This window comes from Bactrocera dorsalis, chromosome 5 (genome assembly GCF_023373825.1).
Source record: "Bactrocera dorsalis isolate Fly_Bdor chromosome 5, ASM2337382v1, whole genome shotgun sequence".
NCBI classification, from domain to species: domain Eukaryota; kingdom Metazoa; phylum Arthropoda; class Insecta; order Diptera; family Tephritidae; genus Bactrocera; species Bactrocera dorsalis.
In genome coordinates, this window is record NC_064307.1 from 64,718,256 (window position 1) to 64,736,477 (window position 18,222).

Here is an 18,222-nt window from a genome sequence, read left to right on the forward strand (position 1 = left end):
ATAGATATTTAATATAAGCATACTATACGTACATTAGCCCGACGCTCCAACCGCTGTTTAAGGAAGTACTACATTATTACCTAAAGTGCAAAACAATGTATTATAAAAAAAAAAATTGAAAATCTCTATCAGATATTATAACCAATATATAACCAATATATAACCAGCATAACCAGTAAGATAACCAATATATAACTAGTATCATAACCAATATATAACCAGTACCATAACCAATATATAACCAGTATGCTAACCAATATATAACTAGTATGATAACCATTTTGTAACCAAAACTCAATTTTTTTTTTCAATATTAGTGATTTCTATTACATAGTTTTTCTTTTGCCTGTAAACTAATGAAAAGTGATGTTACGTTATTTTGCATTTTAGGAGACGATATGTATATAATTAGGGTTATTTAGTTATAACGGGTGATCTAAGAAGTACTTTTCACAATAACTTTTTTTTACAGATCAAGCGTGAGTCGTGTCCCGCTGTCATGTTGTTTTTGTTCAGTACAAGTATTGTTTGGCACTTCTTCATGGAGTCTTATGCCTGAACAACGTTTACAAATCGTTCGACTTTATCTCGAAAATACACGCGCATCGCTCAACTCATAGTCAACTTAATCGGCCTACTGAGCGTACTATTCGCAACACCATCACCCATCTTAAGACCCAGCATACATTATCGGATAATATTCGATCGAATAGACCACGTCCAGCACGCAGTGATGAATATATATCAGCCTTAGTTGCGAGTTAGAGTGAACGACTTGGGGAATTTTACGTCGAGATCTTAAATTGAAAGCGTACAAATTACAGCTTGAGCAGGAACTGAAGCCGTTCGACCTTCCTAAGCGACATCGCTTCGCTCTATGGGTTCTTGTAAAGTTCCAAGAAGATCCGAAGTTTTCGAGCCAAATTTTGTTCAGCGATAAGGTTCATTTCTGGCTCAACGGGAGTGTAGACAACCAAATTGCAAATTTCACACCAATAAAATTGTTTGTCGTACAAGAAAAGGTAAATAATGCAAAGCAAACCGATGTTCTGCCTAAGGCGTTTAAAATATTAACACATTAGCACTAATGTCTTACTGATTTGCTACCGGAATTGCCGCAAATGACCATACGGGGAATACTCACAGGCACACTTGGTATAAGAAAAATCATACATGAAGCTATTTACTTATATATATGAGTAGCAGATAACAAAAAGCAGTCAATGAAAGAAAAAACAACGTGAGCGCCACCTAAACTGCTGGCTAGAGCCAACGAAAAATATTCACTGACAGACAGTAGGACCTAACGAAGCTAAAAACCGCCTTAAATACATTTCAAAAAGACGCACAGTGGAGAAGTGAACACTTATAATAACTGTGGATTAATTTTTCGCGTGAATGAGTGTATGCGCCTGTGTGTATGCTATGTTTGTGTGGCTTTATATAAGTATTTGTAAATGTAAATGTAACGAACACACAAAGGAATACCAGCATATTTAAGCAAACGCAGGAACAAAAGTTGACTTTGAAATGCTTGATGTGAAGAATCGCTTTACAAAAATAACAAAAAAACGACTTTATGCAGCTTTGTTGTTGCATGTGGTGGCAGTAATGTCAACTTTGGCATTTTACTTCGCATTGAAATTGAGCCTACATACCAGAAGGAAGTTATTTTTGTTGTGTTTGATATATGTATGTATATATTCATATACATATGTATGTATATATTATACAATAAAAATAATAACGCGGAAGCCAGAAATTTCTAAACTTTCAAAGTTTTGCGGCAACAATACAAAATGTCAAAGCTCTCCTTCATCAGTTCGGCAATATTGTAAACTGATAAGCAAACCGCAAAAATGTCAAATTGCCCGCATATTTGACTGATGGACTGCGAGAGGTGCTAAAGTTACCCCAAACCCGTTAAAGAAATGATATTCGTTGTCACTTTCTTTGTCTTTAATGGTTTTGGGTAGTTAAATGCAGGCAGAAAGTGAACATTAGAAAAATATACTATAGAATTATTTATGAATATATGTATACATACAATATACGCCGTACTTCGGTATTCTCATGTTTTCGATGTGAGCAAGGCATGAAATAATATTTTCCTTTCTTTCCTTTAATAATTGTGCTGTCTCTCAAAAGGTACTATAAGAGATATAATGTACAATCGTAGCAATATTTTGCCTTGTAAAGACTTCTTCTGTTTAAGTTATGCAAAATAGATACTATTTTGTGGTATTATTGTTATTGTCGAGCAGTGAAGACTCTTCGAAACAATTTGAACTAATTGACAGTCCTCGGCCAGTTAAAAACATCGGACTGTTCTGGTTATTTAGACCTGTCAGTCGAAGGATCGGAAGAGAGGGCCAAGAAAGTGGTTATAAATAGTGGTCAACTCTCATGTGAACGAACAAATTGGCGAGTGTTTACGAGTGATCTGTGGGTGTTGACTTATACGTAGTGAGCAACCCAATTTAGATTCACATTTGAAGTTGAAATGAGAATAAATTCCTAGGAATATTAAATTTCCAAGGTGTTGCGCTGGTATTGTCGCTGACTGTGTAAGATACCTATCTTCTTCACCAATATGCGGTTTACTGAAATATCTGGCAAACTTAATTTGAACCAAATTCCAGGAATATCCTTATAGCAGCTTTGAATTTACGCTACATTGCCTTACGCTCAGCCAGCAATATGACTTATTTCTGGCTTTAATTAACTGCTGATTAAATAATAACACGTGTCACATTTCTAGCTAAGGCCACAGATATTCATTTTGTGCTTATGTGCACATGTGGTTATACATATGTATGTATGCAGATAGTAATATACCATTTCATAGAAATTACTAATCACGTCGCCGTTTTATTGCACTTCATGGAATTACTCATGGTCAACTTTAGCTATGAAAGTAGAGAACTAATTAATTTCTTGTCACCTTGCATGCTTCGATTTGCGTTCAAGGACTAAAGGAATGAAATAATGAAGGTACTGAATATATATTAAGCGCATAACAAATGTAAAGCGAGTAGAAGAAGAAATATAGTATTGGATTATAAGTTTTTCTAGTATATACATACATACATATTAATTAGAACGCGACATTAAATATAACGCTAGTATTGGAGGTGCATTCCTCTGAAATAATATATTCATTTCTAATTTGTATCGTCTACTTATGCAACTATAAATACTTAATTCTGAGTAATTATCCCACTTAGCAGTAAGATTGTTTTCCAAGTGACCTCAACACTTAGGTTTGGCTACTTAATGAAATGTTATTGTCTGGTGTCAATAAATATAGCTATAAAGCAGCTATGAATAGCAATAAAACAAAAGCATTCGAGAACTGGACTGGGAGAGAATGGAACGTAAAAGGTCCATTGAAGCGCTTAACACATCTCTTATAAGAGGTTTCTACTTATGGATAGGTCTTAAATTTGGGGTAAATGCAAGAACTTGATCTCGATCGTTCAGTTTGTATGTCTTGGGTAATAAACTAAGCCGAATTTCGAGAAGATGGTGACGGTTCCGACAAATAAAAATTCTTGCGAATATATTATCAGATCGATTTCAGACGCACAGACAGTCGTGAATAAACCCGTCATTATGATCAGTAAGAACTGTGTGTACGTGTGATATAACATTATTCGACTTTTTTCTTGTGGGGATATGTAAAGTTTAAAGTCTATGCGGTCTATTCTGCTTTGATTCAGGCCTTGCAGCTAAAGATCACGCGTATAATCGTCAGTTATGAGTCTAAATGCTCGAACGAGTCATCGAAAATTGGACTCTACGGATAAACCATCTGACACGTAGCCGCGGCCAACATTTTAAATAGATGATCTTCAGAAAATAAATGCCAAAAATGTTCTTTCGAATGAGAATAAACATTTCCTATTAGCTTTGATGTTTCTATGTTTTTTTCTATATAAAAGTAGGGAACTTCGATTATATACTTTCTCTCTGAGTGTTACAAAATCCGCGACAAACTTAATATACACTTTTCAGAGTAAAAAAAAACAGATTTAAGTATACATATAGATCTCCGGATTGAAATAAAATTCTTGATTTTCATTCCGTCAAAATGAATGAAGCATATTTTCTAAAACGAAATCTAACAAGCTTGTGACTAATTCCATAGTTTCATACCCTAATAGTTTTAAATTTAATGTATAATTAGATAACTCACCCATGCAAACGCCTAGACCGCTGGAGATGGGCAATCTTGTGACACACTGTAGTGGTGGTTCACACTGACCGGAAAAACCACCCGGACCACCACAAGTTTCGCCAAGTGTTTTGGCGCAAATGCGACAACATCTGGAAAAATAGACGATTTTGCGAAAGTTTAAGTACAATTTTATTTCATACATATACAAAATAAAGTTTAAATAGTAATATAAAACAGAATAAAAAATATCTAAGAGTTCCGCGGTTAAACAATTACGCAGTTATGCAGTTTTACTAGACGAAGTGTCAAAAGGATATACAAATCGATCTTAAAGTTCGCAAAAAGCTTTGACGCCATTTATGACGAATAATTCAGGCCTCCGTATGATATTACTGAGGTAAGTACTAGCATTACTTTCGGTTAGTAAAACCTAACATAACCTGATGTACTTTTACAGGAGCGAGAAACATTTTTCAAATATACATTTTAATTCTGATAACTTTTTATAGAAAATTTGTACGGTTTTAATTTTTGCTATGTTGCCAATTTTCCACAAAAGTCATTTTACCTTGTTATATAGTATGTTTCGCTATGTTGCCAATTTTGCTTGAATGAAATAAAACTTACATAGATGGTCATAAATTGTTATAAAAATTAAATGACATCGCTTTAACTACCACAGTCATTAAAAGTGACTTGATTTATGTTCTCTTTTTCGTCAAGTTCAATGACAATAAACTGACAATTGACCTGACAGAAGTCATTCATAAATCAAGAATAAGTCAAATGTTTAAAATTTTTAATTTATTAGTGTTGTCGAAAACTTCTGCTAAAAATGTTATCAAAATATTTTTTGCAGTCTCTCCTATGTCAAACTCAATGGAGATAAAATGACAATAGTAAATATAAATGATATTTTCAGATAATTGAACAAAGTTTGTGAAATTTCGACTTTAACTCTGGTGACATTTCATAGTAAGTTTTGACGATTCCAATTTACTGGATTATTCTTACTAGTGATATCATAAATTGCCAAAAAATTAAAATGACGACAGTTTGATTAATTTCCACGTGATATGCACTTCACCTTATGTCAAATTTAATGACAATAAACTGACAAAACTTTTAGGAATATTTGAAGTGAATTCAAGTAAGCTGATTTATCGATGGCTTTATTAACAAAATCGATCCATTTTGTGTCAAATTTAATTATAATAAACTGACAAAATTTGATGGAATATCTGATGTAAGTTAGCGACATTCCAATTAGCATTATACGCGATGTAGGCAGATTTATGGATGGCTTTATCAACAAAATCGGTCTAGCTTATATCAAATTTAATGAGAATAAAATTACAAAAAATTTTAGAAAATCTGATATAAGTTGATGAGATTCTAGTTAGAATTATATTGGAGTAGGCATTGTTTTAGATGGTTTTAGGAACGAAATTGGTCTATCCGTATGCGAGTTCCAAGAAAACGATAAAATATGTGCTTAAAAATTCATCATTACAGTGTTGCTTATTATAAGAATTTAATTACTTTTACTCAACTAAAACAACTTAAATTACATGATACTTTTATTACAATAATGAATGTTATAAGATAATTAGTTACTCACTTGCATGGGTCCCATAGCATCATACCCTTGCCTGGACAATCCAGCGATCGTATGACATCACATTCTTTCGGATTACAATAACACTTTAAACCGTCAACCACGCGGCTACCGGCCGCCACCATTATAAGCAGATAGCAGCATAAATAAATTAAATATGTGCGCAGGTTGAGCAAACAAAATTGTGTTGTCGAGCACATTTTGACTCACGTGCTCCTCAACTATAACGAGGAAATCAATTTGTCTAGGTTTGGAAGTGCCTTCTTTAAGTTTAAATATTTTTTCTTTGGTAGTTTCGCTTAGAGCCACTTCAAATGAGAAACTTGTTAAAAAAATTCTTATCTACAAAAATTCAGTTTTATCTCAACACTTGTTATCAGTCGCTGCTGTGGTCGTTGTTGTCGCTGAAGCTGTTGTATTGCCATGATTTTTAATATTGTCTTACGGTGTTATGCTGGAAAGAGAAGAAAGAAGTGTTATTTAGTAAACTTAAATGATTTTTTTTTTGTAAAAGTAATTGTGTAATAAGTAAAAGGTGTAGTAAAAGAAATGCATATTACTAAGGATACCACGAGCGTCATTAAACTTAATTCGTAAGACTTAAAATTTGGGTTGCTTTCGGTTGACTTTTTCTTCCTCCAATTTCTAAACTATATACACCAATATTGGGGATCAGTACAATGACCTAGTCCTTATGATACTGCTTATTTACGTCGGCAGGGATTATTCTTCATCAAATAAAATGACAAAACTGAATTCAAAGCAACAAAACACACAAAAGTACGAATAAAACAAAATTCCGGGCATAATAAGATTGAAAATTAGGCAATAGGAGATGAAACGACATTGTTGCCACCTTGAAAAATGTAACAAATCTCGAAGGCTAGGTATTGTAGGTAGTAAATAGGTATGTAAGAAACAACTAATTGGACTTACTAGCAATGAGGGAAGAAGTCATTACAGCCAACTAAAAGAAACCAAAAGAAAAACATTAAAAAAATAACAAAACACGAATGGATCCAAAGCTTACAGGCATCAATATCAATTGAGACTATCGGCCATTCATTTTTAAAAAGAATGAATGGGAAAAGGGATTAGAGATAAAAATCAGAGGAAATGTGTTGAAGCAAATTTGTAAGTAAGTATATATATAAAAACTTTTTAGTAAGTATAGATATGTATATGAAAAGGAAAAGCAGCAACTATAGTGCAGAAAGTGGTGTTTGAAAAGACGAAAGTGTGGAGCAGGAAATTCACTGTAATTTGCTTATCAAAAGCTAATATAGTAGACTCAAACAACTGTTCATTACAAAAAGCTACATTAAGCTGTCAAGTAGTCAGTCTATGAAAAGAGGAGAATACAGAAAATGAGAGAGTGTTTGATTTGTGAATATAATGAAATAGGTAAATGGCGGATATGAAAGAAGGAAATGACACATATGTATGTAAGCAATAAGTATTAAGTCAAATAGGAAAGACAAGGACGCTATTTTTATATAATTTTTTTCTTTCGCTCTCCACATATTTTAAGGTATCTCTGAGGAGAATGACGCCGTTTGAAGAAGTTTACGCTATCCACTTAGGAGTTGCCAGAACTTTACATATGGCTTAAGCAGCTCATAACTTCCGGTCTTAGACCAAGTACGAGTATTCTCTGGGTAGCCAAAGAACATCCATTTGAAGGCGAGCTAAAGTGAGAATGCGAAACATGCTTTTACCAGGGTTGCGCGCTGTGTTTGGACCCGCCACCTAAGATACTACCAACGAAAAGAAGAAAAAAGGCTCGAATGAGAAACCCCCTCTTGATGAAGACCGCTGGAAACGTATTAAGGATTACGAATTAAGGGCATGCACCTGGAATGTTCGGTCCCTTCACTCGGAAGGTGCCGCTGACCAGCGTGATGTCCCTATTAGAGTAAAGGCTGACATCATCGCCGTCAAATAAATGGACGGGCAAGGACTGATATGAAAAGGTCCTTGTGGCATTTACTAAAGTGGCCACATAAAAGAGCGCAAATTCGGTGTGGAACTCGTGGTGGAAGAGTGACTTCGTCGTCGAGTATTGGCAGAGAAAAAAATTTTTAATTTTATTATATATGTAAACTACAAAGTGGCCTATATTGGTCTAGAATATTAACTATTTTTACGATTTTCTTTCAAGCAATTTTCAAGGGTTTTTTTATAATAATACAATCCAACATTTACCCCTCGCTAATTACATAAACCAACGGCTAATTTGTAGGAAAACGAGAAAATAAGAGCAAAGAGGATACGCACTCGTGCATCCAACGTCTTATCAGCTTCTCCCTAATACCTAAATTTTCTATACGGTCCGAAAATAAATTGTTTAATGAAGTGAATAGGTTTTGTGTCTAGCCGCAGTTGTTGTAGGTTTGTGCGGGGAGCCGTCGTCCTGAGTAGAATATACTAAAGAGTATTGTGCGTAATGTGAAATATTGCGCTTTGAAGATCTTCAACAAAATGTTGGCATGAAAATGTGTTTGTAGATATAAATTTCCTTTACTATTATCTGCATGCTCGTATCGAAATCTACATCTCTCCGCTTACTTATATTTTTCTCATTACTGCATTTCTTCGTATTCGTCGCATGTTTTCTCAGTACATACTATTGCTTGTGGTTGAAATTTATTAACTTTTTTCCAAGTGGCTTTCGACTTCTTCTCTTGTTCGCGCTTATTGCCGCAGGCGACTGATTATCTTGAGATTTTATTTTGTTTTCTTCATTGTGTAAGCCAAGGCTACGATTTGTTGACATGGTCTTTGCCTTCATTCCTAGAATTCGTGCTGTGTTTTTGTGTCTTTTTTGTGCTTGTCTCGTTTTCTATGTTTTTGTGCGCTTTTAATTTGTTGGGTTTGTTTTGGCGCGTAATTTGCTATTTAATTTCCCGCTTTTGTTCTTCAGGTTTAGCTTTTTGTTGTTGCTGGGTTTGTTAGTTTTTCTTCATTTCGGTTGCTTATAAATTTAATATTTGATGGCCAGCAATTATTCAGCTGCTCTTTGTTCATTTTAAAGGGTATCCTTGATGTTTTGTAATTTAAAATTTGTTTTTTTTCTTTTGTTGTAATTGCGAAAACACGCCAGAACTAAACTGTTTATTAAGGGCTTTTCATTTTTGTATTAAACTCTTTCACTTTGAAGGAAATTTTAGTGTATGTATCTTTGTCGTAGGTCATATTTTCTTCAACAAGTCGGACTAGAACTTCAAACTTTATCTTAAGGCTAGAACATACGAATATGTATAATTTGTAAGATAATCTATCTTTGTTGCAGTAATAAGGCTTCTGCTGAGAACTTTTCTTAGATTAAGTGTACAAACTCTGAACTACAGACCTATTCAGCTGAGCCCTTTCTTATTTTTAGTGTACAAAGTGTGAGCTTTAGATCAATTCAACCAAAAATAGTTAGCCTTTATATGAAAATTGCTATGAACTTTTTTTTTTACTAAGTTCAATGCATAATTTTTGGTTTGGGTATACCATACGTATATTTCATACGTTATATTTTTTGACTGTGTTATCAAACCTGGAAACTGCTGAGTTAACCCAAACATCTTAAAATCCATTGAATATCGTCTTTATAAATATTTTAAACCATATCTGAATGTCTTTTGGAAATTGTTAAAATTCATTAAAGAACATATTTTCATAAATCTGTTTTTTCATTAAAAAAAGATATTACAAGAAAATTCTTCGAGGTTAAAAAAATCCAAAACACCTTCATTAGTTAAAATAAAATATGGTAGGGAGGAATTATTTAGGTTCCTGATAATAGAGAAAGAGTTCCAACTACTTTAAAATTAGAATAATATAGCAACTACGGTTTCAAATCCAACGTCGTTTGGTACATGTACCGAAATTTAAATTGATATATTATAATGATTATTTTGATCATTAATATGAACACCACTCATTGTAAAAAAGTATCAAGTTTTTTCTTAAAATATATGGGTAATTCTATCCATTCCATGGTCTTTGAGGCAAACTATTGATGACTAATTTTTTTTTCAAACCAGAATGAAAAAAAAGGAAAAGTATTTCATTCTAAAAATATCTACCCGGCCTATTCCCAGTGTTTTCCCTCTCGGAATCTGTCGCGAAACCGTTCGAATGAGTTTGCGGGTTATTTTGGGTGTGAAACGCGTTTTTGCTCGACTTGTCCCGATAAAGCTGATTTAAAAAAAAAAAAGTACTGTAAACAAATTTCTTTGGATATGCTTGATGGTGTGAGTTCCAATCCCACATTCATGGAGACCTGGGCTTATGAATTTGACCTGCAAACAAGCCAACAATATTCGTAGCTTGGTGTATCATGAATGTGTGCCGGAGAGACAGACGGTCAATAAGGAGTTATATTTGGCCGTATTGTGTGAGAACATCCATCAAAATCGGCCGGAATTGGTGAAGAACAATTCATGGATTTTACACGATGATAATGCCTCATCGCATTGAACTACGATTGTGACCGAATTAAAATCCATGAACGCAATGAATACCATCGATGAACCACCATATTCACCAGATATTGCTCCATGTGATTTTTTCTTGTTCCTCAAACTGAAAATACCGCTCCTTGGAACCCGATTTTAGTCGATCGAAGAAATAAAACAAAATTCGCTGAAAGAGCTAAAGGCCATCCCTAAAAGTTCTTATGAAAAGTGTTTCGAGGACTGGAAAAATCGTTACCATAAGTGTATAACATCGCGTGGGGGTTACTTTGAAAGCGGCAAGATAATATTTACAATTTCCGGGTATTTCTTTTTGTCCCATATACAATATAAGGTTCATTTCTCCACGCTATTACAGAGCCTCTGATCTAAGAAAAATATCATTTCTTCATTTGAATTCGGATTTTGATGTTATTTTTCTTGTAAAGGAGAACAATATAGGTTTATATAACCGACTCAGCAGGAAAGAGAAAATTTTTGTGTCTATGAGCATATATTTCATATATATAATCATATATGTATATATATATATATATAACCTCTAAAAAATCGGCTAAGCAGAATATTTAGGAGCTGTTCGCAGATTTATTTGATGTCCTGGGTATGATGACAAAAGCAAGATTTGAAAGGCACAAGTACGATCCATGTAGTTTGGTATTAGTTCAATGAAATAATGAATTGAATTTATTATAGTATTGATAAGTGTCCTCTTGAAAATTCATAGCGCCATCCTGTCTACTACTTAACAGAGCTGTACAATTTATGAGCTGCTGATATTTATAACAAATAGTAGGAAACGTTTTGAAAATTTAAAACAAATGTAATCATACACTGCACAGAAAGCAACTCTGCGCCATATTGCTCACTTAAATATAAGTTTATTGCGTTGTAGCTACCCCTTTCTACAACAATCCATAATACGTATATGTGTACAAACATAAAACTATAAAACCAAACCAAAAGCAAAAATAAAAAGGAACATAAGCAAATCACTGAGCTGGAAAATATGAAAATTGGTAGCTGCGGCAAAAGGGGTGACAAAACATAATTTACCCGCACAAGCAACGAGGAAACAGGGAGCAAAGCTAGCGCGTTTCAGCAAATGAAAATTCTAAATCACGTTCAAAATGCTAAGATACTAGTAAAAAACGTGAGCTTAGATAAACAGCATGAAATGCTACAAACACAACGATGAGAAACAAAAACAAAGTTGAGCTATGCAAAATGACTGCAGGAAGAGCGAGCAAGGAGGTGTCACAAATATTACAGTTATGTTTGAATAAAACTTAACATTTGCACAGTCACGTGGCGAAAAAAATAAAATAAAAAAGAGCGAATTTACAAATTTCAGCAGACAAGAACGCGTTAGACTGATTGCGCGATTGCCTGAACCGTAGCAAGCGGCGGCGTGAATGCGGAGCAGCGAGCGCAAAATTGTTATTATACACGAGCAGATAAAATTATACAGTTATATGTATGTATCTAATGATGAAACAATGTTTGCAGAGTTGCTGAGTGGCGGCTTAGTCAGCCAACATGCTGTGTGGTCATGAGGCGAATGAGTAGGCGCGAAAGCAGACAGGCAGCGTCTGTCGGCGGCAAAGCAAATACTTGAAAGTTGATAAAAAGTATATACCAGCTTAGAAGACAAATGAAGGCTTGCATTAAAGGGGAAATGAGAAAATTAAATGAATGGAAAATTATGTAAGGAAGGTCTAATTGTGAGCGGATTTAAGTTTTTTATTTTTTACATTGCTTGAATGCTAACTGAACACTGAATTTCAGAATTCTTTATCTATTTCTAGGTATAGGTCTTTATATATATATATTCATAATTTTTTCTCTCCAATGATTTCTCCATATCAATCACAATCCCAATTTCCTTCTTAATCTTAATCTAAATCTTAATCTTAATTTCAACCTCAGCATCAATCTAAAAAAAAATCGTTATTTCATTCTCAGTCTTAATCCCAATCTACACCTTAATCTTAATTAAATTTTTAATCGCAATCTTAACGTCAGTCTAAGTCTCAATCTCAATCTAAATTTCTATCTTTAATTATTTAATCTAAATGTTAATCTCAATTTCATCCTCAGTATCAATATCAAAAAAATCGCAATCATAACCTTAGTCTTAATCTCAATCTTCACCTTAACTTTAATTTAAATCTCAATCTCAACTTCAGTCTCAGTCCCCATCTCAACACCAATCTCAATCTCAATCTCAATCTCAATCTCAATCTCAATCTCAACACAACAACATCAATATCAATATCAATATCAATATCAATATCAATATCAATATCAATATCAATATCAATATCAATATCAATATCAATATCAATATCAATATCAATATCAATATCAATATCAATATCAATATCAATATCAATATCAATATCAATATCAATATCAATATCAATATCAATATCAATATCAATATCAATATCAATATCAATATCAATATCAATATCAATATCAATATCAATATCAATATCAATATCAATATCAATATCAATATCAATATCAATATCAATATCAACCTCAAACTCAATCCCAAGTTTGACTATAATTTTAACTAGTTCTCGAAAGGCATTAAATTTTTGTGAAATATATTAATCGAGGCCTATTGCTCCTGGTTATAATTTAACAAGTATCAGCTAGAGCTCACCATAACCGCTCGGTAGGAGCTTCAAAATGATGTTCAACCATTTCCAACGGACAAGTCAGCTCGCCATTAGACCATAGAAGTCAACATTGCTGTTAGTGTTATTATATTTATGGTTCCAACTAACTGTACTTTAGCGCATGAAATGTAGCCGTATTACACTACTCACGATTCTTGGAGCCATTGCAGGAAGCAATACACACAAACAATCGCAAAAAAGTCACACAGTCATGCTTACGCGCTTAAAGCACATCGACTAAATTCCAAGTCCACGCTTGGTTTGCGCTGCGCCAAACGCCAGCCAGTCGGCCAAACCAACACTGGTTAGGTGGCATGACTTCACGCGCTGCAAATTAATAGAAAAAATGGCAGCTTACGATTCTCTGTGCTTGCTGCTGTGGGTTTTGGTGCAGAGAAAGCAATAAGTTCTTGTGTGTTTGTGAAAGTGTGTGTGCAAAAAGCAAGCGATAGTAAAAAGTATTGAGATAAAACGGAAGGAGTGTGAGCGGCATAAAATAGCAACGGAAAAGTTTCATTTAAAATAATGAAATGAATATAAAGCGGCAAGTTGTAAAATGCTGGTTATATTATTCAAACGTTATACACGGCGTATACGTAATGTTTAATGTTGCTGAGTGACTACAAAGTGTAGCGCTTTGAAATTAGTGGCAGAGTTCTTCAGGTTTAATAAATTGCTTGATTTAATATTGAAAATTTTAAATTGAATTATTTATACATTTTTAGTGGTTATATTCGTTTTAAATTTCTTTGAAGTAAAATTAATAGTTTTATGATCTAAAAGCTTAGCGAAACTTCCTACAATTAGCAAAGGATTTAGAAAATTTTATAAGCCGCCATTTATTAATTGCTTTATGTTTTTTTTGTTACGAAAATGTACAACCAGTAAGTAATATACTCCCACGCCACTTTCTTACTTTGAAGTCATATTTTTTTACGTAAACACTGAACTTGTGAAACACTTAATTTATATCGCTTATGATATGAGCTGGCAATTTTATAATTTCGATTTTGAAAATTAGAATTAATAATACTTATGAATGCATATGAATGTGGTTCGAAAAAATCTATCTGATTCTTGTACTTTTCAGTATACAAATCCAGAACCAATCAATGTACTCGGACACAAATTTGCACAAATAATACCCGTGTGCCACCTTATTACCAAAATTGTTCAAATGAAATCATAACTATTAAAGCCCCCAGCTACCGAATATGTAGACCAAAATTAATAGTGCATTTTTTTTTATCGAAAATATCGGCCAATGTGTGAGCTATATCATTGAAGTTCAAAGAGAATCCTCTCCTGATAATATGTAGTATGTCTGTGAGTAACAAATGCGTTGGATCGGACTAATACTTCCCGTAGACTCCATACACCTAATGTAAAGATTTTCAAACTTTCGGGTACTTTCTACCGCATATATAGGCCAATATGTGGGTTATCTGATACAATTTTCATATATATATGTGCTTAGAATGAATAAAATCGGGTGAAAACTTGCCCTAGATCCCATATAACTAACAAATCAGGGGAAGACCTACAGACACATTAGTAGGTCTTTCCCTGACTTTATTCCTTTCCATTTGCAAGAGTATGAAATTAAATCGGCTCAATTGCATCCCTACATAAGTAAGTATCTTAGCAAAATTAACTGAACATACCTATGTACTTTCAGCTAGCTTACTTTTTTTACTGCGTGTTGGGCCGAAATTTATTTTTGGAACATTTTCGAAAGAAAAAACCTCTCTAAAGTGCAATGAGCCGAAATTTTTCTTTTCTCAATTAAGTTATAAAGGCTATTTCTTAAAATCATAGAAAATATGGAAAAACATATCACCTAAAATGTAGTTGATTTACGTTAAAATTTAACTCTTTGTGCTTTAAAAAAAAACGGACAACAAGAATTAGAGTTAATCTAGTTTTTCAATTTAAATCATAATTATTAAAATCTGTGCACCCATTCTTGCCGTTGCCTGGCAAATTTCCATGTTGCATAAATTTCACCTTAAATTGAAATTATAACAAGCAACAAAATATAAATTTTATTGCTAAGTACTCGCAAGGTGGTCTTTACGCTGCTTCCGGCTCGTGGAATTTAGGAGTATTTAAAAGTGCGCTGCAATATCACTACTACACACACAAACACGACTGCGTACTGGCCGCTAGATAACACCCTTTTCCACTCACTCCAATCATGAGAGTGGCTCAGGCATACATTTAAATGCTCATTTACCCGCACTCTGCACGCATTCCGCGTAATTTGGAACTCCCGCTGGCAGAAGCGTGCCGTAAGTGATTCTTGTTAAATGAAAAAAATGCAACAGCAGCAACAACAACTAATTACTGTCGTCTCGACAACAGCGCTGACTGCATAAACGCCGGAAAGCTTGCGTGAATTTCGCCGAAATGTGAAGTACAAGCCGAAAAAAACACCAAAAACTGCAGAAATGGAAAAATTTAAGCGAACATGAAAACGAAACTGAAAACAAAAACAAACAGTGTGCGGTAATTATTGTGGTAACGTCGCTTTCAAAGTGTGTTAAAGTGTTTACTTGCGCTCATTTGTCTTGTCTTTCGCACAGTTATTTTAATAATTTGCGCGTTTGCGTTTTTTACCCGACAAACTCAAGTCTATATTTTATTTCGGCTTCTTTTATGGACGCAGTTAATTTTTATAATCAAGTAGACGGGTTAATGTGCCTGCGGTTTTGGCTGTCAGCATGCGGGCAACACTTCAGCGTAATGAGAAAAACTTGAGAAAGCTTTCTGACTGTTTGCACAATAAAAGAAAAAAACACAAATAGGGCAGATATTTTAGTGAGAGAAAAATGAATCATAATTAAACTCATACAACTTAATTTTCATCAAAGAATTATTATATGAGAAATATACTATATATAGTATAAAAATATAGAATACGGACATCTCTTCACTTTATCAGATATAATACTTAAACCCCGGGCACTCGAAGCTCTGTCTCCTTTAAAACACTGGCTTCGTTGTCGAGATATATAAATTTATCTTTCGTGTCACATAGTAACTATTAATGGTTTAGTAGTTGTTATGGATCCCAAGAGTAATAAGAGCAATGTGATTCCAATCAGCGTAGAACTATTGAATAATACGAGTATATAGAAAACTCTCTTAAAAATTACCGGAAGCAGGTCTCGGTTTCATCAGTAAATCAGGTAGAAATCTTTGTTTAACAAATATTATTTTACTAATACAAGTAATTTGGTTGTACAGGAAGAGCTGAGATTCTTTCAAAACATGGTCTTATAAACATTTTGTCGTTCAAAAGATCTACATAAGTAATGTTTCCGTGACAGACCAGGCTTCATAATCTGAAAGGAACTATCATCACACAAATCAGCTTTCTACGGTAATTGGGTCTACATAACAGGAAAGGAGCTGGACCATATTCAGCCAAGGACTGTCGAAACGACTTCAATTTTCAAAGTTATTTAGAGAGTGTTTTCTGCCGCTAAACACAAGGCATACAATAGAAGAAGAGAGCAAGCAGATCTCACAGTAACAACACAATTATTATCCAAGAAAAGCAGCTCTTTTAAAAGGAAAAGAGGACTGTTGAGGCCGAAACCTTTTAGGAGACCAATTTTGATACCACTGGGACTAAAATCCTCTCCGTCTATTTAATTCTCTCTGAACCTACTTGCGCTCCTAAAGAAGTTCATCTGGACAAAATGATTTACTTGTGCAATCTCCTAGATATTTTCAAAAAACCGTCGGTTAATTATTGCTATTTATTTTATATGCAAAGCCTTGCATTGACATATGATATGCGCTATACTCTTTCTTCTTCCTACTGATAGCTTCTACAATAGCCATTGTATGGTGTTCCAGTCTGCAGTGATTTGTTAGACAAAAAAAGATTTTGGTACGTGATTTCGTTGAAAGGATTCTTCTTCACATTTGTGTACCTGGTTTGGATCCATCCGTTTAGATACTTATTGTTGTACTTTTGTCTATCTCGCTCCTTTTTCGCTCTTCTCTGAAAGGGAAGGCAATATGGAGGAACGAATTTATGTTCACTTTTATAGTATCTCGAAAATCCGTGGTATTGGGTAGAAACAAGAAGGTACTAAGTATATTATGGCTCTTTTTGCAGACATGGTTTCTTCACTTCTTTACTGCTTTCGCTGCAAGTTGCTTACAGAATAAATCTGTTGTCAGTAGAAGTAAAATAATGTTTAGTGCCTCTTTTGGCATTGTTGAAAGAGCTCCGCTGATGCATATAGTAGCTGGTATAGAGAAGACCGGTCGTGTTCTTTTGAATAACTATGCGAGAATACAGAAGGCACCCATATACGCGGATAGCCTTGTAAACGCCACATAATAATTCCAATGTAATAAATAATTGCAGGAAGCCTTAAGACTTTGGAAGACTTTACTTCTTCAAAATTTGGGTTCTCGTCCACAGTAATATTTTTGGCAACAAAAAAGCAGGCAAATTGGCCAAGCTGAAAAACTCTTTAGATTAATCCGAGGCGGAGTTAATACTACGTCTGCCTCTGCATGCTTTCCATATGCTTTACCCTTGTATTTAGGTGTTTTTTATTATTGGCTATCATACTAATATACCGTTCGTTATAATCGGTGTTACAACTGCTGTATAGAACCATTTGGTCTCACCATCCCTTTAAAGGTGTAAAGTAATTTAGCTGCTTTCTTACCCCTACCATTCATGTTTGGTTTCCATGAGAGCTTGCTTTGTAAAATTAGTCCCAAGCATCTTGGTTTCTGTCCTATTGTTAGCCTGGTACCATTTATTAGTGGTGGCGTAAAATAAAAAAAAAACCGTATTAAAATTTTCCACGTAAACATTGAGGTTATGGGACAAACGTCTAGATTTTGTCATTATATTTTCAAAGGGTTCATATCAGAGATCGAGATAAAACTTTTTTAACCCTCAAACCTACAAAAACCTCTTGACCTTCCTTACCCCGACCTCCTATTGCCTTTAAATTATTTTTGCTTTCATTTTTCTTATTTTCACATTTCGCTTTTCCAATGAATTTGATCCTATTTTGTTTTTGTTCTTTGCTTTTGAAAATTATCGCCCTGGTCTAATAGTGCAAACTCGCTGTAAGAAGCTTTGCAGCAATAGTGAAAATTACTTCGCAACAAGAAAAATACTTCAGCACTTAACGGTGCACATAAACTCAATTAGAGCGAACATGTGTTACACCAAAATTGCAAAAATGTGTTAAATGCAGTTTGAGCACCAATAAAAAAATTGCAAAACAA

The 18,222-nt window shown here is 34.1% G+C and overlaps 1 protein-coding gene across 1 annotated transcript in view; it reads right to left on the reverse strand.

The window, feature by feature from the left end:
* The window catches only part of LOC105227887 (cysteine-rich motor neuron 1 protein), a 232,519-nt gene that overhangs the window by 54,714 nt on the left and 159,583 nt on the right, over nucleotides 1-18,222 (reverse strand). The window contains exons 4-5 of the mRNA XM_049457836.1: nucleotides 5,802-6,252; nucleotides 4,199-4,329 (exon numbers count right to left, since the gene is read on the reverse strand). Of these exons, the coding sequence (XP_049313793.1) occupies nucleotides 4,199-4,329; nucleotides 5,802-5,998 (328 nt within the window). The 5' untranslated portion in view covers nucleotides 5,999-6,252. The remainder of the gene's footprint in view (nucleotides 1-4,198; nucleotides 4,330-5,801; nucleotides 6,253-18,222) is intronic.